The following is a 23,787-nucleotide window of genomic DNA, read 5'->3' on the forward strand; positions in this document are numbered from 1 at the left end:
TCATTTTTTTTTTTTTTTTAAGATTTTGTTTATTTATTTGACAGAGAGAGAGAGAGCACAAGTAGGTAGAGCTGCAGGCAGAGGGAGAAGGAGAAGCAGGCTCTCCACTGAGCTGGGAGCCCGATGCGGGGCTCGATCCCAGGACCCCGGAATCATGACCTGAGCCGAAGGCAGCCGCTTAACCAACTGAGCCACCCAGGCGCCCCAAGTTTCTCATTTTTTAAAAAACTCTAGTTTCCATTTTAGAAGATAAAAAACCCACACATAAATCAAATATACTGATTTTTATTGCCAGTAATAAAAGGAAAAGGAAAAATATTTTTGTCCATCTCAAATTATCTCAAAATTATCTCATTCATCACTTATTCAAACAATCTATTTGAGTCAATATTTTGGTCACTGTACATACAATAAAAAGGACAAAGGTCTTGCCCTCTAGGAGCCAACAATCTAATAGAGAAGCCTGACATTAAAAAGTAAAAGTAAACAAATGCATTTATATAGTATATTGTCAGGTGCCATTAAGTGCTATAAGGAAAATAAAGTAGGGTTCCTGTCAAGAGTGGGACAGGCAAGGGGAGGAAGAACACCATTTTATACAGGATGGTCTGGGAAGGCCAATCTGAGGAGGTAACACTTGTGTAGAGACTTAAATGATGAGAAGCCAATCTTGCAAAGATGTGGGGCTGCACTATCCAAGAGGGTAGCCACTAGTCACATGTGGCTATTAAATATCTCATTAATAATTTTCATGTTGATTATATGCTGAAATAATATCTTAGATACATACATAAAATATATCATTAAAATTAATATCACCTATTTCTTTTTACCTTTTTGAATGTGGCTACTAGAAAATTTAAAACTACATGTGTCTCGTATTATATTTATAATGGACAATGCTGGTCTAGAAAGAGGATTCCAGGGAGAGAAGGAAGAGAAGATGAACATGCCATGAGACAAGAAACAGCTGACTGTTTTTAAGGACCTTCAAGAAAATCAACATAGCAGGAAAGAGTGATCCAATCAGAAAATGTTGGAAAAGTAGGCAAAGACCAGATCATGAAAAGCTTTGCAAACCAGGGGGCTATAAACTAAATATGTGTCCCTTCCAAAATTCATATGTTGAAATTTAATCTCCAATGTGATGGTATTTGGAGGTGGGGCCCTTGGGAAGTGTAGAGCCCTCATGAATGGGATTCATGCCCTTCCTTATAAGAGATCCCATAGAACTCCCTCACCCCTTCCACACAAGAGGGCCATCTATGAACCAGGAAGAGGGCCCTCCCTAGACATGGGATCTGCCAGCACCTTGAACTTGACTCCCAGCCTCCAGAACTGTGAGAAATAAATTTCTGTTATTTATAAGCCACCCAGTCTATGGTATTCTATTATAACAGCCTGAACAAACTAAGACACAGGGTAAAGAGTCTGAATCCTAATCCAAATACAAAGGAAGCTACTGAAAAATTTTACGTGGAAAAAATTATTCTAAGTTCCCGCTGCCTATCCCATTTGTGGATAGTTGGCAGTATCATTCATACTGCTAGTATAGACTTCAAGAGATTATCTAATACAGTGATTTCAAACGGGTCCCTGGCTCTCGAAGGGCCAATGTAGATAATAATTGAGAGTCCATGAATTGATACTAATATTTCAAAAAGCTTATTAAAAACTGTACCTTTCCGGGTGCCTGGGTGGCTCAGTTGGTTAGGCGACTGCCTTCGGCTCAGGTCATGATCCTGGAGTCCCTGGATCGAGTCCCACATCGGGCTCCCTGCTCGGCAGGGAGTCTGCTTCTCCCTCTGACCCTCCCCCCTCCCATGTGCTCTCTCTCTCATTCTCTCTCAAATAAATAAATAAAATCTTTAAAAAAAAAAAAACAAAACTGTATCTTTCCTGTATAGGGAACTGCAAAGACTAACTGATTTTTTTTTCCTTTCCTTGTGGCTGAAATTATAATTACTCAATTGGTCCTCATGTGGCATATGTGGTATATATCAGTCCTTGTACTCTGTCATTTAGGATTAATTTTTTTTTAAACAGATACATTTAGTTTTTCCACTCAAAAACAAGTTCAGGCTCATGGAAGAGAGGAGTGGTATGTTCAGAAATCAGTCACTTCACTTAACCCCTTCGAAACAGATGAAAACACTGAGCCCCCAGATGTCCTAAGTCACAGGCCAGGATTGGACTCCTGGCTTCTGACTGTGCATCCAGCTCTAATTATAGTTTCACAAGCAATCATACATTCCTTTTAGAAACTATAAACTCATCTAAGGACAAATAAGAATTTATGCTAAGACAGATGATAAAACCCAGTAAAAAGAGCAAAGAGATTTTTTTAAAAATGGAAGATTTATTTATGTAGTAAATGCCTTATATTTATATGGTAAAATCTTATCTTTATATATATTCACTAATAAATACAAAAGTAACATCATATATATACTCTTCTAATTTTTTGATGAATGAATAAAGGAATTCATTCATGCAAGAGACATTACCAGTGCTGACCATAAAAAGAGACAATAGTCAGGTTTGAAAGTCATAAAGACCGAGTAGTCCCCTTCTTAATATCTTTCCTGTAAGAAGTTAAAAGATAATCTCATTTGATTATAAGGTTATCCATGTGGTCCCTACACTGGTAGATTTTACAATCTGTATGATATAGTGCATGTTATTAAGAAGGTGGCAAATGTAGTGGTTATGGACATGAATGAATCACACCAGACAGACTTTTCAATCCAGGGCTCAGGCTTCTGTTCATTTGTTAATACTGGACACACTAGCATAGGGAGCTCAGAATATAAGAAGACACTTATGTCCATCCCTCCTCCCATATACATACTATATGAACCTGGGTGAAGTACTTAAACTCCCTAGTCTCCATTTTCTCACCTGCAAAACAGAGAAGATAATGCCACCTCCTACAGTGGTTGCCAGGATTAAATGAAGCAATAACTATGAAGCATTTACCACAGTGCTTGCCATGTGGAAAGCAGTATTGATTATTGCTATTTCGTTGCAGATTCTTACAGAATAGTGACTGTCACTATATACTGTACAACCTGACACACTGTAAACAATTAACATTGAACAATTAATCCAAAGTGTACTGGCTAGTTATGGCTTTCCTAAAAACAAAATTTAGGTTGTTGTCAATCAGAAATGTTAAGGGTTTGGATATAATGGCACTTGTTTCGTAAAGATAAGGCACTGTATTCTAGACACTTTTATTACTCCAAGTATATCTGTAACCAACAGTGGAATTAGTAAAAGCAAAAGGATAGGGGCGCCTGGGTGGCTCAGTCGTTAAGCGTCTGCCTTCAGCTCAGGTCATGATCCCAGGGTCCTGGGATTGAGCCCCACATCGGGCTCCCTGCTCGGCAGGAAGCCTGCTTCTCCCTCTCCCACTCCCCCTGCTTGTGTTCCTGCTCTCGCTGTCTCTCTCTCTGTCAAATAAATAAAATCTTTAAAAAAAAAAAAAAAAAAGGCAAAAGGATATACTCAGGAATTTCAGAACAGTCTGTCTTAATACCTCAGCAGATGTTACTTGTACTCCTGCAGCCTCTTCTGTCTCTCCCCATCCCCTTTTTCTTTCCCTTTCTCTTACTATTATCTTCTTCTCCAAAGACACTTACGTCCTTCTCTCGTCCCCTTTCCCTTCCTGTCTCATCGTCTCATATTCTGAGCTCCCTATGCTGGTATGTCCTGCATTAACCAATGGAACAGAAGCCTGAGCCCTGGGGTTATTACTGAGAGTTTAGCTGCACTCACTACTGGGCCAATTTCACTATAAAGAGTTTTATTCCCAGTGGCTTTTAAAATCAAGTTAGCACTGTATCATAGTAACTAGACCTTGAATCTTCTTTGGCCTCATTAGAATGGAGGCTGATCCTTTTATTTCTCCTTCCCCAGGCTTTCAGTTAACAGGCCAAACCTTTTAAACTCCCAAACATAATCCATTGTGGGCCAGACGGTGTGAAATGTATAAAAGGAAACCTCACTAAATTGGAGGCCAAAGGCCAGAAGGGGGAGCTCTCATACCGCATCACATCTTCATTTGCAGAACCCAGAAAAAGGGACCTTACAAAACCAACTACCACCTCAGCCCCAGGAGGGAAGGTTTTCTCCTTGCCTGGCAACAGCCCGGCCAATAAGAGGCTGTCACAACTCAGTGACACTGAAAGGCCACTACATTTTGAACTCCCAGTTTACCCCAATGGACTTTTTGTTTATAAGAGCCTCTCCTGACTCTCCTCTTTCTTCTATAAAAGAGAGGTACTCTACTTTCTTCTCCAGACCTGCCTATGGTTTTGCTGTAGCTTGCTTGCATGTCCTGAATCACAATTCTCCGCTATTCTTGAATAAACCCACTTTTCCTGGTAAAATAACTTGGCAGTTTTATTTTTAAGATTAACAATGACAAGATAACTAACAACTAAGATACTACCAACGGTAGGGCAGCTCTAACCCATAAAACCTGTACAGCAGGCCAGTTTTTAAAAGGCATACTTTAGCAGTCTTAACTAGGACATGCAGTCTGGAATAAAGACAAGCCTGAAATGCTTGTTAAACTCAAGTCAAGTTCATTTCTTTTCTAAGCTTAAATAAAATAACTATGGAGCATAGTGTACTGGATCAACTAGGCTCTAGTCTGCTGTCTGCTGCTAGTCAAAGGTGTTCTCTGAGAGGGTCCTTAATCTCTCAGCCTTGGTTTCTTCACCGTAAATGATGTCTAAGGTCCCTTTCAGAACTACTGTAGCATGATACGGTCAGTATCAACCAAATTTTGTACAGCTGACCTTTGAACAACACAGGTTTGAACTACGCAGGTCCACTTACATGCAGATTTTAAAAACTAAATACAGTACAGTACTGTAAATGTATTTTCTCTTCCTTATGATTTTCTTAATAACGTTTTCTTTTCGGGGTGCCTGGGTGGCTCAGTTGGTTAAGCCTCTGAGGCTTCGTTTCCACTCAGGTCATGATTTCACAGTGGTGAGATCATCAGGCTCCCTGCTCAGTGGGGAGTCTGCTTGAGAGTCTCTCCCTCTGCCCCACACACATGTGTGCTCGCTCACTCTCTCTCTCCAAAATAAATAAATAAATCTTTAAAAAAATTTTTTTTCTGGGGCTCCTAGGTGGCTCAGTCAGTTAAGTGTCAGATTCTTCATTTTGGCTCAGGTCATGATCTCGGGGTCCTGGGATTGAGCCCCATGTCTGGCTCCCTGCTTAGCAGGGAGCCTGCTTGTCTCCTTTCTACCCCTCCCCCCGACTTGCCCAAGTGCTCTCTCTAATAAATAAATCTTCAAATAAAGTAGTTCTGTAGCTTATTTTTTTTTCTTTAGCTTATTTTATTGTAAGAATACAGCATGTAATATATGTAATATACACGACATGTATTATTTGACTGTTTATGTTATTGGTAAGGCTTCCAGTCAACAGTAGGCTATTAGTAGTTAAGTTTTGGGGGAGTCAAAAGTTATATGCAGATTTTCAACTGTATTGGAGGGGTCAGCGCTCCTAACCCCCACCTTTTGTTCAAGGGTTAACTATATTTGAATTTAGACCATGGTCTTCACTGCCCCAAAGCTCTTCTGGAAACCACACCCAAGAAAACCAAAGCTAAAAATAAATAGAGGCACCAAGGAAGAGATTTAAACAAGGGCCTGTGGCAGGGATTGCACTCATCATACTTCAGTACTCCTCAGCAGAACTAAACCCAAACTACCACTGGAATGCTTTAAGAATATTCTGGCCACCACACAATTTGTGGACTCATATGTAAACTTTATACTCATTATTAAACACTACGTATAAGGTACTATGAAAGAGAGAGGCAAAGACCATAAGCTCCCTCTTGGGGGCTTGCATATTTACGTTACTTAGATAAAGGTCCTTAATTTCTCTGTTGCCTAAAAGATTTGCTGCTATAAATCAAGCCATGTAAATTCCTACAGCTAGGTCTTAGAGGAAATGAGAAGCAAAAAAGAAAATTTCAAAATGATGTCTGCCTTCCTACATGTCAACTAATACCAACAACTTCTATTTACACCTCCTTTCTTCTTTATGCAATAATCAATTTGAAACCTTTTTCATATATTTAACACTTAAAGAAAATGTAAATATTTCTACTTTAATATCTAAAGGGACATATTTGTTTATGGATAAAATGAATTTTAAAAACATACAGGGAGTAGGAGAAGCACAACAGCTAAGATGAACTAAAGAAAGGATAATAGGAAATACCAGTATATCGGGGGGGGGGGGGTCTCCCTCTCTATCTCATATATGGGGGGGGGGAGTTGTGTCTCTCTATGAGATATATACATACCAAAGAAGTCTTTTCCACTGCTGGTAAAGCTAGGCTTCACTAGGACGACTGTCTAAAAAACAATCTACAGGGGCTCCTGGGTGGCTCAGTCGTTAAGCGTCTGCCTTCGGCTCAGGTCATGATCCCAGGGTCCTGGGATTGAGCCCTGCATTGGGCTCCCTGCTCCACAGGAAGCCTGCTTCTCCTTCTCCCACTCCCCCTGCTTGTATTCCCTCTTTCGCTGTCTCCCTCTCAAATAAATAAATAAAATCTTTTAAAAAATAAATAAATAAATAAAAATAAAAAACAATCTACAGCCCTGATAACTTTATCATAAGGTATTAGTCTATTTAACTGTTACTTCATCATATGGCTTGTGTTCTTAATTTTATTTCAACCATCAACTGAAATAAATTTATTTCAACCAATAAATTTCAAAATTTATTCCACCACCTGCAGAATGTGAATTCTAAAAAAGTCTATAAAGCAATCAGTAGAATTTATATTTAACAGAAGTCAACTTAGACCTTCTACAGGCAGAGTGACAACTTGCTAAGAAAACAGTGTGATAAAAATAGATCAGTTCCATAAAAGTAAAATAGAAACTTAACTATATTTAACTTTGAAATTAATGCAGCAAAACAGAAACAACCTCCTGACTAATTTGCCTAACTCACTGGCCTTGTGTCCTCCTCCCCAAATGAAGCTCTGTGGAAACAGTCAAGAAGATGGTTAGTTAGGAACATGATGCTACATTCTCTTGTTTTCCTCTCATCTTACCGGCCATACTTCTTAATCTCTTCAGTTGTTTCCTCTTCATCCTCCTCACCTCTGAATGTTGGGAGTGTCTCTAGGATTCAACCCTTGAGCTTCTTCTCTTATCTATACTCACTCCCTGGGTAATGTCATCCAATTTCATGGCTTTCAATTTATGCCTATATAAAAATTTTGACCCCTGAGAGATTCCTTGCCTACTTGACATCTCCATTTGAATGTCTAATGGATATCTCAAACTTAACATGTCCAAAATTGAACTAATCTTGTCCCAACTGCTTCTCTATCAGTCTTCTTACTTCAGTAAATAGAGGTGCTTATAATTGTTTAGGCCAAAAATGTTACAGTTATCTTTGATCACTTTCTTTGAATATGAATACCATATCCAATTCATCAGCAAGTCCTGCTGGCTCTACCTCCAAAATAATCCAGCTTTTCACCACTTCACTGCTACTGCCTTGGTGTAAGCCAACCAACACCTCCCACCTCACAAAAGAGCCTCCTAGCTGGTCTGCTTCTAACCTTACCCCTAACATAGTCTACAAGGCAGCCCAGCAATCCTTTTAGAGAGTACATCAAGTCTCATCATTGTACTGCTCAAAACTTGCCAGTAGCTTCCCATCTCAGAGTAAAAGCTCAACAATTGTCCATTAGGCCCTACACAATCTCCCCTCCCCTTTCTCTATGATCGTATCTACTACTTTCCTCCTCCCTCAGCTCCAACTACCTTGGCCTCCTTACTGTTACCTGCACAAACTAGGCACTCTCCCACCTCATCTCCGCATGCACTGTTTCCTCTGCCGGCAGTGCTGTTCCCCAAGACAATCCTCATGGCTTGCTTCCTCACCTCCATCAAGGCTCTACTCTAAGGTCACCTTTTCTGTGAGGCCTTCCCTAGCCATCTCATTTAAAATCTGCAACCCCACCATCCCACCATTCTTCTGGCACTACCCTAGTCTCATTTCCTTGCTTTATTTTCCCTCATAGCACTTACTGACATTTAGCAAACTATATATTTTCATTATTTGTTTACACTAAAATGTAAGCACTATGATGGCAGGGAGTTTTGACTGCTTTGTTCACAGCTGTCCACACTGCCTGGAACACAATCTACACCTTAAGGCTTTCAAAACTCTTTGCTGAATGAATCACTGATACTGAAATCACCATCAGACAAAAGTATCACTTCAAAACACCAAATATTATGAGCAGACATCTCAAACAAGCATCCACACTCATGCGCAGTATTCCAAAAGGAGAAGCCAGTGTCTAAAAAATGACTCAGAAATTAATTTTTTACTGCTTAATTTTGTTAAAGCCATCTGCACTGTGCCTGAAGAGTCCCAGGCCACACCTACAGGTGTTGTTTTAGCTTTACTAGGCATATAGACTTCAGATAGAAAAGAAAAAAATACAGGCTTTTTCCTTTCATCAGTCACTACTGACAAAAGGCCTCCAAGTGACCCCTTACTACAAATGATTAGGATGTTTAGGGGAGAAAGGACTCTAGAAAAATAAAATAATCCCTTCAATCCCCAAAGAGAAATCTCTCCAAATCTCTCTGCAGACATGTTTTCTAACTTCATATCCCTTAACAAAGCCATTCTTAATATGTACATGATATCTTAATTGAAGAAACAACATGATTATATAACTACACATACAGAAAAACCTGGTACTCATCCCTCCTTTCTAAAAATCTTTAAAATTAGACTTACAGTTTTTGTTGAAAATGTTTTGCTGTGAGCCTGGCTTAAAAAGATATTTGCTTAGCTAAGACACGGGTTGATCAGTACTGTATCTTACAGCTGAACACATTTGTTTACTATTGTTTATTATTTACCACATCCTTACCAGTCCCCTCTATTACCCCCCAAAAAAGTAAAAGAGAAAACAAAAATACACATTGGTGCAAGCAATAAGGCATGCTATGTCCAAAGCAAGCTGTTCTGGAAAGCTATGACCTAAGTGTTTAACACTGACACAGATAAAGTTCAGGCGATAGATGTCACTTGTCTCATCCATTAACAACAACAAAAAAATCAAGATTCAGATCCCAAGAAGGCAAGCAGAAAGAAAGAGGCGTGAAAAAATGAAATGGGTCGTTTCTCCCTGGCCTCCTCCCGGCACTGCGCACTCATTACGCGCCCCGCCCCCCCCATCATCCTTTAACGGCCCCTTTTCCCAGCATCGGTTCCCAGCTCAGCCCTGCACTGCGCCATCAAATGGGTAAAGAGCAGGGACCGGTGCCCCTCCAGGAAAAGCCCGGCAGTAACACACGGTGCACCCAAGTGAGGGGAGAATGTCAAACTACTAAACTCAGAAACAGTGTAGGTGGTGTCAACAAAGCGTCGTGCCGAGTCCCAAGCGATCAAAGGTCCTCCCCAGCTCCCGTGACACTGCCAAATAGACAGCATTCCAAAAGGTGACTCCACCGTCATCGCCGAACGCGAGGCGGGAAGCGGCGCAGACCGGGAACAGTCAAGGATGAAGTCCAACCAGCCTCCCGCCCGCACTCGCCCTGCAGGCCATCACCGCCTCGGTGGACGCGACCCCCGCAGCCCCGCGGTCTCTGTCGCCGCCTCCCCCGAGGGGGCCTGAGCGCCGCGTCACGTGCCAGGGCTGAAACTTCGCAGTCTGGCGGAGAGGGTAGGGGGTGGGATGCACGGGATCGCGGCAAGGCCGGGGAGTTAGCGCGCCCGGTGACTCACCCGACGCCTCCGCGTGCAGCTGCGGGCGGGGGGGGGGGACCGTGCCGGGCGGGGGCCGTGCTCTCGAGGCCGCCCCCGCCCCCGTTATTAATATCCCCGCGCCTTGGAGGCAAAGCCTGAGGCGGGCGCCCTCAGCGGCGCGACGCCCGCGGGCTCAGCAGCGCACCCTGCACGCGGAATAAATAACAATGTCATTAAATCGCCGCCCGGGAGCCGGTCCGGATGGAGAGCGGGCGCCGCCGGGAGCCGACTTTGTCTAGGACCCGCCTCCCGCGCGTCCCCGCAGCGTCCCTCGCGTCCCTGAGGGGACCCCCGCGCCGCCGTAGCCCGGCCTTACCCGCCAGCTCGTCGGGCTCCAGCCCGCTGTCTGCGTCGATCCCGCACAGCACGAAGTAGTGCGCGAAGCGGCAGGCGGTCGGGGAGGAGCCCGAGCCGGGCGCCGCGCCGCTCCCGCTCATCCCGGCCGCGCTGCTCCTGCCGCCGCCGCCTCTCGGGAAGGCTCGCCGCTCCGGCTGCGGTCTCCGCGCGCCTGTCCTAGGGCGACACCGGCGCGCCCATGGCCGCGCAGCCGCCGCTCGTCACCGCAGCCTCGCTCCTCGCCCGGCGCCGGAGAAGCGGCCGCGAGCTCGCGCCCAGTCGGTCCCGATCCCGGTCCCGGGTGGGGGAGGGGCGCGCAGGGGGAGTGTCGGCGTGAGAGGCTCGCGCCGCCGCAGCTGCGCTCGCGAACTGGAAGCCGCGGCGTCTGGCGCCCGCCGGTCAGCTGAGCGGCGCTCGGGCTGTGGGAGCGCTGGGAGGGCGGGGGCGCCGAGGACCGGCGCGTGGGGTGGGAGGGGGCGGAGAGGAGGGCGCGCTCGCGAGGGACGGGAGCGCGCTCTCAGGTCCTGTGTGCGCGCGCGCCCCGCGGGCTGCGAGGGAGCGCCTGGCGCGGGCAGGATTCGTGCGGGCCAGCCGGGGCCGCGGCGCAGGGGGCGGCCGCACACACGCCTGCTGGCCTCCGCCAGCCTGGAAGGTTAGCCGCAGCGCGGGGTTCTGTCTTCCAGAGGAGATGCTACCTATCCTAAAAAAAAAAAAAAAAAAAAAAAGCAGCTTTAGGGAAGGTTAACAGCCAGTCTGAGATCATTTCCCACAACGGCCTGGACCATCAACCTCTTTTAAACTGTTACATGTGAAAATAAATAAATAAATAAAATAAAATAAAATAAACTGTTACATGTGGAAATGCCTGTCTCGTTTTAAGATCTTAGTCCTTGAATCCTTCCCTCAGCCCTCACCCCCATCTACAAGCCATCCTTACTCAGTGAATTCGTGACAACTCAATATCCACAAAGCGTTGAGACTTCTAAAAGGACAGTTGCCTACCCCCTGCCCCCGTTCTGTAATTTATCCTGACATTTTCCAGGTCAGTGTAAAGTAGCCAAGGCACTCCTGTCCCCCAGCTCTGTACTCAGTTGATATTATCAGCTCTCCCTGCAGGTATAATTGGAGGCTGATAAGGCAACAGGAATTAGACCCTGAACTCTGCTCCTCACAAGGCCATGGCTTTCTTACCCTGCTCTTCCCTCTGAGATTCCATTCTACAGGAGTTCACCAACCAGGTTTTATTTTTGAAAGGTGAAAAACCGAATCGATCCAGTTCCACATTGTCACGCCTTCCGCACCACTCCTTGCTCTTCTTTAAGGATTTGGGTATAAGGTGGTTGGGGCGGGAGGGGGGGGGGGCATCACTAATACCACTGGTAGGCACGCAAACCTTCCAGGCAGGTAGACTGAGAAACGAACAATTATTTGACTGAATAATGTTCTTCCTGGAAGATAGGTATGCGTGCATACCATCATTTACTGTAGCTTCTATCCTCACTTTCTCTCTTCAATTTTGAAATGTAAGAAGAATCAAAAAATCAGGGTGAACGACAGCCTGGGTAATTGACCTTTCGCTCCTGTTGCACCCTGCCCTCTTTCTTCAAAGCACTTGTAATGACTTTTTCTGTTTGTCTTAGCTAGATTGTAAGCTCCACAGAGTAGAAGTCGTGCTCTGTGTTTCATCATATTTCTAGTATCTAGCAGAACCCTGGTCCCACCGAGCCCTTCAATTTATTTTTTTTAAGATTTTATTTTATTTATTTGACAGAGAGAACACGAGAGAGGGAACACAAGCAGGGGCAGAGGGAGAGGGAGAAGCAGGATGCCCGCTGAGCAGGGAGCCCGATGTGGGGCTCCATCCCAGGACCCTGGGATCATGACCTAAGCCGAAGGCAGACGCTTAACGACTGAGCCACCCAGGAGTACCCCCTTCAATTTATTTTTATTGAATGAATGAAAGAAAGGTTATCCAGGTAGTAAAAAGTTGTTGATGCTACTAGGAAATATACAAACTTTAATATCTGTAACATTTATGAACATATGCTAACTTTGTGTTATACAATGATTGCTTTTCCTCCTATAGAGAGTACTGAAATACATAAAACAATTTCACTAAAAAGGAGGAGAGGGAGTGTATGTGTTTCTCCTATTTTTGGTGATCACCTCTTACAGAATGTTTGTTAGATTCTAGATTAATCAAACAAAGCACAATAGAAAATGAATTTACCGTCTGCACTAACCACGAGACATGTCATTTTTTGTTCACTTGAAAAGCAATTGATTTATGAGTTTGTAAGCCTTGCATTAATGTTGTTAAGATGAAAAAATTGAAAGAAACCCAAACAGAATGCATTGAATTATGAGATATAAATCTCATCAAAATAGACAAAATCTCCAAAATCTTTCCTAAAGCTTCCATGAGAATAGTCACACATTATAAAATTAAACTTTAATTTGAAAATACCTGGGTACATTCCTAATTATCACTTCAGAATGACACTGTGTAGGTATATTCTGCATTAAATTGCAATGAAATAAAAGGATAATCAAGAATTAACTATATATCATTGCATACATGTTTTTCTCTAAAATAATGACATAGAAATACTTTAGCTAAGCAAATAAAAAATGACTTGAAATAAATTGTCCAAAATATTTAAATTGTGTTGAGGAGGAGAGAGATCATATGCCTCTTCCCATGCTGGGACACCCCTTGTCAATACCATTCTTCATCTCCACCAGGCCATCCACACATATGCAAAACCAAGACAGAAGGAATTGCTAAAGTAACTTCAGAGCCCCAGACATTCATTGGACAATGCTTTACTAACAGAAGCTCTATATGCCACCAGGTTAGCAGTGCTCAGTCAAGGACTCACTCTTCAGCTTCCCTCTGACAGCAGACCCTAGCTCAGCTACTCCAAGCATAAATCATGCCCTCCATTTGAGGATTTACCAGACTCTTTCATAGGTAGCAAGTCATTGCTCAGATACTTAAGAGCATTGCCTTCCATTCTGCTGTTGTTCCTTGTATGTTTGCTGCCTGAATTGAGAACCTGCAGAGGAGGCACTAATCCCAACTTTAACCTCTAAATAGCACAAAACATGCCAAATAATCACGATTCCAACAAAAGGAAATCCTGAGTGACATTTTCTTCTGCCAGGGTTTTAGCTTTCTGGGAAAATCTTATCACAACAAAAGTTTATTTGGAAAATTGATTATCATATTCTCTCATCTTAGTTTCAGAAAAAGGGTTAGTTTATGCCAATAAGAGTTTGGTAACAAAATAACTGACTCACAGTTTTGCCTAAACCTGTTTCTACCTTTTACAGTGAATCCAATACTATTAAGAATCTTTTCATGTAAGTTATTGTGCTAATGCTTTGAGAATATGAAATTTAAAAAGACATGATCCCTCCTCTTCAGGAGTTTATAGTCTAGTAGAAAGGAAAATATTTTTCAAAGGTAATTAAAAGACCAAAAAGAGAAAATAAAAAGTAAAATCTGGTATATTCCACATGACAAATTCAAAAAGCAATACAGGATTTAGTGAGCAGAGATGTCAAATCTTCTTAAGGAATTCAGTAAGATATTATGAAAGTGATAATTTTGAGATGGGCCTTACAAGAGCAATAGGATTTCATGAGTTAGAGATGGGAGGGGAGACATTCCAGGCACAGAAGAAATGACTGGGGTGAAAAGTGTGTAGAGGGAGAAAAAAAAGCGCATAGAGGACCGTAGTTCTGTTGCAGCCAGAGCATAAAGAATCTTGAACACCAGGCGAGTAGGGTTGACTCACTTTTTTATACTCTTTTCTTACCTGAGGGATTTGATACCTGAATGCTGGCTTTGAGTCAGTTTGACACAAAATATTTGAGATCAGCTAAACTAGTCTTCTCACTTTACAAATAAAAATATCTAAGTCTCACAGAATTTTGGTGATTTACCCAAACACACATTGTTAGTGGCAGAACCAGGAGCAAAGTTTAAAAGATTGCATTGTAACATTGTAGGATTTTAAAGGCATTTTCATTTCTAATATCTCTAAATCTATGAAATTTCTTTATCTGAGTTGACTAATCTTTCTCCTGTATGCTGCTTACTTATTTTTAGTAATCCACTTTGGAATTTGATTATTTTTTCGTTTTATAATGGAAAATTTTCAAATATAAAGACTAGAATAATGAACCTCTATATACCCATCACCTAGTTTTAATATTAGCATTGTGCCATTTTTGTTTCATCTATTTGTTTGTTACCAAAGTAGTCGAAAGGAAGTGAGTCATATTATTTTGACATTTTGATTATGTTTTTTTATCTGAAGTTTCACATGAATGTTTCCTTACTTTCTCAATGAAATCCCCAGACCTCCTTTTCTCCCTTTACCTCACATAAAATGTCCAACATTAGTTCCTATTCATCATCTAGTCCTAGTCTCATACTCTTTTTTCCCAATAATACTATCGTAGATTCAATTCTTTTCTCAAGACTGCCTCCTTCTTCTGAGAACCCCTTTTCTTCATTCCATCTAAATTGTTCTCTCGGGAGCTACAATGATATGATACAACTTCACACACCCATTTCTCCCTCCTCTCTCTACAGTTGACTGATCTAGAAGAAGGCTTGTGGCCCAAGGTGCACCAATGAGTCCCTTCCCATTGGTCTTGGACTTAGGGCCCAGAGAGTTGAGATGGTCGCTCTGCAGGTAGCCAACGTTGTAAGCTGAAAAGCTCAGGAGCTATCAGTAGTCACACTTCTATTATACGAAGAAAGATAGTGAGAGGGAAGAATGAGGCTAACAATCAGAACAGAGAAGACAAACAGAGCAAGCATCCTGTACTGTGATCATGAATTTAACTTTTTTTGCAATCTCAATATTACAATGTTTGTAGTGCATTTGTCTGACAAAGAACTTCTATCCAGAATGTTTAAAGAACTCTTACAACTCAAAAGTAAGACAAGGCAATTCTTTAATTGGCAAAATATTTGAACAAATATTTCACAACAGAAAATATGCAAATGACCCATAAGCGCAGGATAAAAAGGCCCAACATCACTATTTCAACATGTAGAGATGAAAAGGATGACTAAATTACATCAGGAATGACAAAACCACAAAAAGATACCACTAGATGCACTAGATGCACTAGAATGGCTAAAATTTAAAAGACTGACAATACCAAGTGTTGGGAAAGATGTAGGTATTGCTAGTGGGAGGGCAAAGTGCTACCATGTGGTAGCTTCTTACCAAGTTAAACAAACACTTCTTATCAAGTTAAACAAACACTTAGCATATGTCCAGGGAAAATCCATTCCTATGTACTTCCCAAGAAAAATGGAAACATATGATCACAAAGGTTTGTTCTCACAAGTGTTCATAGCAGCTTTATTCATACGAGTCCCAAACTAGAAAAAACCCATGCTAACTATCAATTTATTGTGTCTCAGGTTTGAATCCACCCTTCTTCACGCTGCTTTGTGATATTAGAGCAGGAACCTGTAAGCATTTGTCCTCTGCTAGCTGGCAGCCTTTGTCAAATTGAGGGCACTGGAGGGACTCTACAAGAAATATATCAGCAGGAAGGCACTTACCTTCTGCGTTCTGGTTCTTTTTCCATAGTTTTATTCAGAACGGGTGCTAACACTTGTAGCACTCGCCTCTGAGTCACAGTTCTAGCCACAGTCTCAGATCGTGTTCTTCCCACTCTCAGACTGCTGTTACAGACCAGCTCCTGGCCACCCGCATCATCTCGTAACTGCAGCCCATGGAGGGCGCAGCTCCAGACCATGTCCTTGGGCAAGTTTCTTCACAACTGACAAGCAGGTTGTGCATTCCTATGATGGTCACACTCTTTTTGAAGAGGACAGAATCAGGGACTCCTGGGTGGTTCAATCGTTAAACGTCTGCCTTTAGCTCAGGTCATGATTCCAGGGTCCTGGGATCGAATCCTGCATCAGGCTCCTTGCCCAGCAGAGAGCCTACTTCTCCCTCTGCCTGCAGCTCCCCCTGCTTGTGCTCTCTCTCTCTCTAATAAATAAAATCTTAAAAAAAAAAAAAAAGAGGTCAGAATCAAAGCCTTGTGGGGGGGAAGGCATCTTTTTCTAAGTCCTTGGTTCCTCCTGAGTCTGCTCCCCTTCACCCCGCTTACTACTTCTAGTTCCTCTTGTACCCCTTTAAGTCATTAACTATCTTTTACTAGTTAACAATTATATTAAATTCTCCTGTTCGGATGACTGGTTTCTGTCTTTCGACAGAGGTACAACCCAGATGGCCATCATCAGGTGAATGGATAAGTAGATTGGTATACTCATTCCATGAGCTACTACTCATTAGTAAAGAGGGATGAACTACTGATCCATTCAACCAGGTGATGGCTGTCAGAAATTTGCTGAACAAGAGGCGCCACATGCAGAAGAGTCCATAGCGTATTAGTGCATTTATATGAAGTTCTAAAATGGCAGAAAGCAGATCAATGGCAGCCTGGGGCCAGGGGTTGGGTGGGATAGGGAACTGACCACAAAAGAGCACAAGGGAAAAAATCTTATATCTTGATTATGGTGATCATTTCACAGATATATACATTTGTCAAAACCCATTGAATTGTCCTCTCAAAATGGGTGCGTTTTAATATACCTAAATTATACTTCAATAAAATCTATTTAAAAAGAAAAAAAAAGCCAAAAGATGTATGGTGATTTTTAATTGCATTCTATATTTCAAAACTTTACAGTTCCAAAGTTCCAATCATTTTAGTTGATTGACAAGAACTGATTTAAGTTCTTACAAAAGTCTTGTTCAACGTTCATGTTGAGCTGGCATTTTTTGAGGTAGTTAGGTGTGCTGGCGAAGGGGACAGCCTCCAGAGGCACGCTCCCTGTGCTCAGATCTCACTTCTTCCTTCCTTACCTATAAGACAATTTGCTTAAGGTTACTAAGCTTTAATTTCCTTATTTGTACAATTGGGATCAAAACAGGATTGGTATAAAGGCCAAAGGAGATAATATGTATAGAGTGCTTAGCCTAGTGCCTGGTACACAGAAAACATAGAGTACATGAAGGTATTGTTTCTATGTGCCAGGCATTGAGCTAAATATTTTAACATACGATATCTCATTATTTGACTGTTAACAGAAGTTATGGCATCAGAAAACCAGTGCTTGGATATTATTGTAAATATTTGAAATTCTTTTCTTTCTTTCTTTCTTTCTTTCTTTCTTTCTTTCTTTTCTTTCTTTCTTTCTTTCTTTTTCTTTCTTTCTTTTCTTTCCTTCCTTCCTTCCTTCCTTCCTTCCTTCCTTCCTTCCTTCCTTTCCTTCCTTCCTTCTTTCTTTCTCCTTTCTTTCTTTCTTTCTTTCTTTCTTTCTTTCTTTCTTCTTTCTTTCTCTTTTCTTTTAAAGAGGGGAAGGGGGGTGAGAGAGAGGCAGAGGGAGAGGAAGAGAGAGAGAATCCCAGGCAGGCTCCACACCCCCAGCATGGAGCCCAATACAGGGCTCCATCTCACAACCCTGAGATCATGATGTGAACCGAAACTGAGAGCCAGACACCTAACCAACTGAACCACCCAGGCGCCCATAAATATTCGAAATTCCTTTTTTTAAAAGATTTATTTATTTATTTATTTGAGAGAGAGAGAAAGAGCACCTAGAGGGAGAGGGAGAGGCAGACTCTTAATGAAAATTCTAAGAGGTCCAGTGCTTCTTAGGTAGCATCCTATATATAGCAGAATATAGCAGGACATGACCAATTATAATCATGTGCAGCCAGTGGGGACATCAGACCCTAGCCCTGGCCCCACTCAATGATGTCCGATAAACAATGGAGGGGGATGGCGTTGGGAAGACCCTGAGTCTGTGCTCAGATAATAGCATAGGTGGAGTTTGGCTGTCAAACTTGGCATCCAAGGTGGGCCACATCTCTAGATGGTGTCTAGACAGTAAACAAAAGGGGTCATAAGATTTAGTTGTTGAAAAGGGGGACAGAAGGGAGACTCCAATGCAGGTAGCATTCAGAAGTCTGGGCAAGCAGTGAGCCTCAGGAGGTCACAGCAGTCACAGTCTCTGCAGTTGGACTAGGAAGTGAAGAGTATATATGGGTTGAATTGTGTCTTCCCCAAAGATATGTCCAAGTCCTGATCCCTGTTACTTCTGAATGTAACCTTATTTGGAGATAGGGTCATTGCTGATATAATTAAGTTAGAGATCTCAAGATGAGGGTCTCTGGATTTAGGGTGGGCCCTAAATCTAATTCTGATGTCCTTATAAGAGAAAGGGAGATTTGGGACACAGAGATACATAGAAGGGAAGGCCATGTGAAGACAGAGGCAGACTGGAGTGATGTTGCCACCAGCCAAGGAATGCCGAGATTTGCCTGGAGACCCTGAAGCTAGGAGAGAGCCCTGGAATGGATTGTCCCTCACAGCCTTTAGAAGGATCCAACACTGCCAGTACCTTAACTTTGACCTTCTGGCCCCCAGAACGGAGGACATCTATTTCTGTTCTTTTAGGCCCCCAAGTTTGTGGTTATTTGTTGCAGCAGCCCTAGGAAAATAACACAGAGGGGAACTGGCAAAGACCTGTCTGAGAAAGGAAATGGGGACTTAGGTTACCAAAGTTGGACCCAAGATACATCAGACTGGGGGCTCATCAAGGGAGAGTGACTTTGCATATAAGATAGGAGCCTAATCTCAATAACATAAGCACAATAACAAATTCTAAATAGAAAATGCAGGGACTAGGGGTGCCTGGGTGGCTCAGTTGGTTGGCATCTACCTTCGGCTCAGGTCACGATCCCAGGGTCCTGGGATCGAGCCCTGCATTGGGCTCCCTGCTCCACGGGGAGTCTGCTTCTCCCTCTCCCTCTCCTGTTCCCCCTGCTTGTGCTCTCTCTCTCTCTCTCTCTGTCAAATAAATAAATAAAATCTTTAAAAAAAAGAAAATGCAGGGACTAGATTGGGTAGAAGGTTTAGATTTGAAGCAGAAAATGGGGCAAGGATAGGCCTGGAAAATCACATTCAAGTGTTTCCATCTGTGGGAAGGAAAAGCCCCCCAAACACCAGAACCTGAAACAGTGCAGTATTGGGTTTTAAAAGGTCAATAAGCAACTTCATCTTTCTGCCCCAAGATCAGAACCAATTGAGAAGACACAGGACACCAAGAGGTGGAGAACAAAATACAGACTCTATTACCAATAATACTGATTAGAAGATAGAAATTTATTTATTTTTTATTTTTTATTTTTAAAGATTTTATTTTATTTATTTGACAGCGAGAGAGACAGCAAGAGAGGGAACACAAGCAGGGGGAGTGGGAGAGGGAGAAGCAGGCTTCCCGCTGAGCAGGGAGCCTGATGTGGGACTCGATCCCAGGACCCTGGGATCATGACCTGAGCCGAAGGCAGACGCTTAATGACTGAGCCACCCAGGTGCCCCTGAGAAGAGAGAAATTTAGATCTGTGGACAAAAAGACTTGCTATAGGGGCGCCTGGGTGGCTCAGTCGGTTGGGCTTCTGTCTTCGGCTCAGGTCATGATCCCAGGGTCCTGGGATGGACTCCCCACTCAGCGTGGATTCTGCTTCTTCCTCTCCCTCTGCTCCTTCCCTCCCCCTGCTCATGCTCTCTCTCTCTCTCAAATAATAAATAAAATCTTAAAAAAAAAAATAAAAAGACTTGCCGTATTACTCCCTGTCCCTCCAACCTCCTCTTCCCTTAGGCCAGACCCTGGCGCAGCACACAGGAGGGGGTATTTGAGCCTGCAGGGCATCTACATTTATCCTAGTATTGCTGTCCCATTTAAACTCCAGGCAGAAAGAAAATAGCTAAATCTCCAGTGTTTGCAACTTTTAATTAGATTAGCTCTATCCAGTGGAGAAGTGAGCATGAATGTCAGAATTTGGTGCCCACCAGTCAGGGGAGGACGAAGTAAGGGGTTACTTCTTTGGAAGTCCCTCTCTATGGAAACGTGAGGCCAGAGGAAAGGAAGTTTCCTCTCTAAGAGGTGGTTGTTCAATCAGAAACTATTCCCCATCTCCCTCACTGTGTAGCATTCTTATTTGGGTGGGATTGGCCTTATTCTTAGCTCTAGGCTGAGGCTTTGCGAACTTATGTCCCTTGTAAGAGTAATTGATTCAGAAATGGACAGTTATCCTAAGTTGGTCTAATTAGCGTGAGGTTCCGGACTTCTATTTGGTAGCTGGAGGAAGGAACACCCTCTTTTTGCCTTGGATATAAATAAGGAAGTATTCAGTCCCTAGAATTGCCGGTAGCCCTATAAGGAAAGCCAGGCCAAGGATGAAGCCAACATACAAAAAAGGGCAGAGCCAAGAGAAACTCTAGAAAGTAGAGTATATGGGGTGTCTGGGTGGCTCAGTCAGTTAAATGTCTGCCTTCAACTCAGGTAATAATCTCAGGGTCCTGGGATCGAGTCCCGCATCAGGCTCCCTGCTCAGCTGGGAGTCTGCTTCTCCTTCTGCCTCTCCCCCTTGCGCATGCTCTCTCTCTCTCAAATAAATAAATAAAATCATAAATAAACAAATAAATAAATAGAGTATATCATGAACTCTGGATCAAATCACACAGGAAACCTGCCCAATATCTGTCATTTGTCAGTTAATATAAGCCAATACATTCATCCTATTGTTTCAGCCAGTAGGACTTGGTTCTTTTACTTGCAAGTAAAAGTATGCCGCCTCCCTCCAAATAAGGGGGTTGATCTCTAAGTTCCCTTTCATTTAAAAAAATTATATCCTAGGGGCACCTGGGTGGCTCAGTCGTTAAGCGTCTGCCTTCGGCCCACGTCATGATCCCAGGGTCCTGGGATCGAGCCCCGCATCGGGCTCACCGCTCTGCGGGGAGCCTGCTTCTCCCTCGCCCACTCCCCCTGCTTGTGTTCCCTCTCTCGCTGTGTCTCTCTCTGTCAAATAAATAAAATCCTTAAAAAAAAAATTATATCCTAAATTTAATAGGAAAGAAATATATAATTCCATATTCTGGAAAAAAATCCCAGGGCCATCTCTTCTTAAGGAGGTGACAATGTTATGCCAAGAGAGCCTCAGGCAGCTAAAGCAGGCTGTCCTCTAGAATCAAGGCCCATAGGATGAGTAAGGTATTTTAGCAGTCTTCTATAGAAAACATTTTCCTTGGTTGGCTAGGTCCCTTCTTGCCAAACCAAGGTTGAGAATACAAGAATAGCAATTAAAATGTGTACTTTCTATCAAAATTTAGAACACTCATACCCTTTGATTCATCATTTCTGCTTCTCAGAATCTCTCTTATAAAAACACATAAGCAAAGGATATATGTGCAGTGATGTTCCCTGAAACATTGTTCATGATATTAAAAAGGGGGAGACAATCTTATTTCCACCAGGAGGAAATGGTTGTATAAATTCTGGTATATCTATACAATGCAATGCTAAGAATGAGGTTGCACTGATAGGAAACAATTATCTAACATATAATTGAATGGAAAAATCAAGAAATAAAAATATATGGTATGATCTTATTGTGTTCGAAATAAACTGGATACATGTTTGTGCTTAAAAAAACATGAAGGGCTTCTATCTTTTATTTTTCACATTTTTATATTGTTAAAAATTTTTACAACAGGCATCTATTGCTTCTGTAATTCAAAATCTTTCTTTTTTAAGTGTGTATATGTATCTTTCTGTGAGAAAAGATTATCAACATTGTGAATCATGGTTATGATTATGTAAATAAACTTGTAACTATTTTATTGACTTATTGAGACTAATTCAAATGACTATACATATATTCATAGATACATATATACACATGTACGCATGGTCATTAATTATTCAACAATTCTTATTGTGTACTTACCATAAATCTGGCAGTGTTCTAGGGATATGTCAATGAGTAAAAGTCTTACAGATACATTGTACTGCACATATACAGATCCAAAATAGTCTCAAGAATGTAAGTAAAATTTTTCTGAGAGAGAGAGAGAGTGTGAGAGCCTGTGGGAGCAAGTTGGGGGGGGGGCGGGCAGAGGGAGAGGGAGAGGGACAATCTTAAGCAGGTTCCAGGCCCAGTTTGGAGCCCAGTGTGGGGCTCCATCTCACAACCCTGAGATCATGACCTGAGCCAAAATCAAGAGTCAGATGCTAAGAATGTAAGTGAATATTGAAATGAAGCAAAATATATATGTTTACTTATGTATAATTTTTAAGCATCAAAGACATTTAATTTGGTTAATCAGTGATGAACTTGACTTCATGTTATAAATTGGTAACCTTTCCCAATTTCATCTATAAACTTCATAGTTGAAAGCACGGAACTGGATAGCCGAATAAGTATATTTTGGAAGCAACATCTTTAGACCCTTACCACATGCCAGAATTTCAACTTGAGTTCTCAGTTCCAGACTTGACATACAATTTCTTTTTCTTTTTTTTTAAGTAGGCTCCATGCCCAGCATGGAGCCCAACTTAGGGCCTGAACTCACAACCCTGAGATTGAGACCTGAGCTGAGATCAAGAGTCGGATGCTTAACTGACTGAGCCACCCAGGTGCCCCGAGTATTGCAATATTAATTAATTCAGATATATAAATCTTTTCTTTTCAACTTGTGTAGCTGAGAGCTTCTGGAGGTCAGAAACTGTTTTCTCTTTCCTCACAATCATACATCACAGTTTATTCTTTCAGAAATTTGATTGACTAAATGCATCCCCCAGCTTCCTCAACAAAGAACGTACATTTAAACTAAAAATAGAAGGCAGATCCTCTGTGCTTTTCAGTCATAATCAATATGACTATTCATGAGGTAATTATTTTAAGCTTAGCAATTTAGATATAATCCCATCATTGAATTAGGCTTCAGATCATAGAGAGAAATTTCAGGATGTTTATTCACCTTAGCTCGCTTCTAAGCAACTGTTATCCTTCAAACTTATAGCCCCCCCGGTAGGCATCATTTCTAGGGAGTAATTTTAGCTTACATAATAGTTTTTTGGAATATACTGTGGAAAGTACCTATCCTGTTTTAGGAAAACTATGGACTCTCTCTTTCTCTCTCTCTCTCTCTCTCTTTTTTAAAGAATTCTTCTCCTATGACGATTTCCTTGAACTGCAGACTCAAACAATAATTAAAGGTAGCAAGAAAGATGCCGGGAGAAAAGCCAATTTAATTGTACTAGCCTGAATAATTGTTTCTGACTTCCAGCTTGCCCATTGTGATTTTTTTTTTTGGCAGAAAAAAATTAATATCAGACTCCAACAATCTTCAAACAAGTAAAAATTATAATCTGGTGGGTGTCTATTTAAAGTAACAGAATCCAAGGCAACACAAGAGGCTTAATTTTAGACATGCATGTTATTAACTAAGAGTAGGAAAGAGCATTATCTAGTAGTGGAGAGCCTGGAGCTTGAAACAACCTTTTAAAATTTATATTCTCATTTCTTCAAGGTTTGAGTCGGATTAAATAACTTCAGCTCCTGGTATTTAGCCGCTCTACCCTTAAATTGGTTAAGTTTGCTTACCCCTTTATCACTACACAAAATTGTTGACTATGAAGATTATCAGAACACAAACTCTTTGTCTTAGTTCAGGCTGCTATGACAAATTACCATAGACTGGGTGGCTTACACAATAGAAATTTATCTCTCA

General features: G+C 42.0%; 1 protein-coding gene across 3 annotated transcripts in view; it reads right to left on the bottom strand.

The window, feature by feature from the left end:
* Nucleotides 1-10,545, bottom strand: part of DENND5B (DENN domain containing 5B) — a 190,003-nt gene extending 179,458 nt beyond the window's left edge. Inside the window, exon 1 of one of the 3 annotated variants that reach the window (XM_032432830.1) lies at nucleotides 10,142-10,545. In XM_032432830.1, the coding sequence (XP_032288721.1) occupies nucleotides 10,142-10,262 (121 nt within the window). In that variant the 5' untranslated portion in view covers nucleotides 10,263-10,545. Of the gene's footprint in view, nucleotides 1-9,804; nucleotides 10,060-10,141 lie in introns of those variants that run through there. The other 2 variants (XM_032387461.1, XM_032387462.1) reach the window with 2 other exon arrangements.
* Between the last annotated feature and the right edge of the window lie 13,242 nt (nucleotides 10,546-23,787).

This window comes from Phoca vitulina, unplaced genomic scaffold (assembly GCF_004348235.1).
Source record: "Phoca vitulina isolate PV1807 unplaced genomic scaffold, GSC_HSeal_1.0 scaffold49, whole genome shotgun sequence".
Taxonomy (NCBI): domain Eukaryota; kingdom Metazoa; phylum Chordata; class Mammalia; order Carnivora; family Phocidae; genus Phoca; species Phoca vitulina.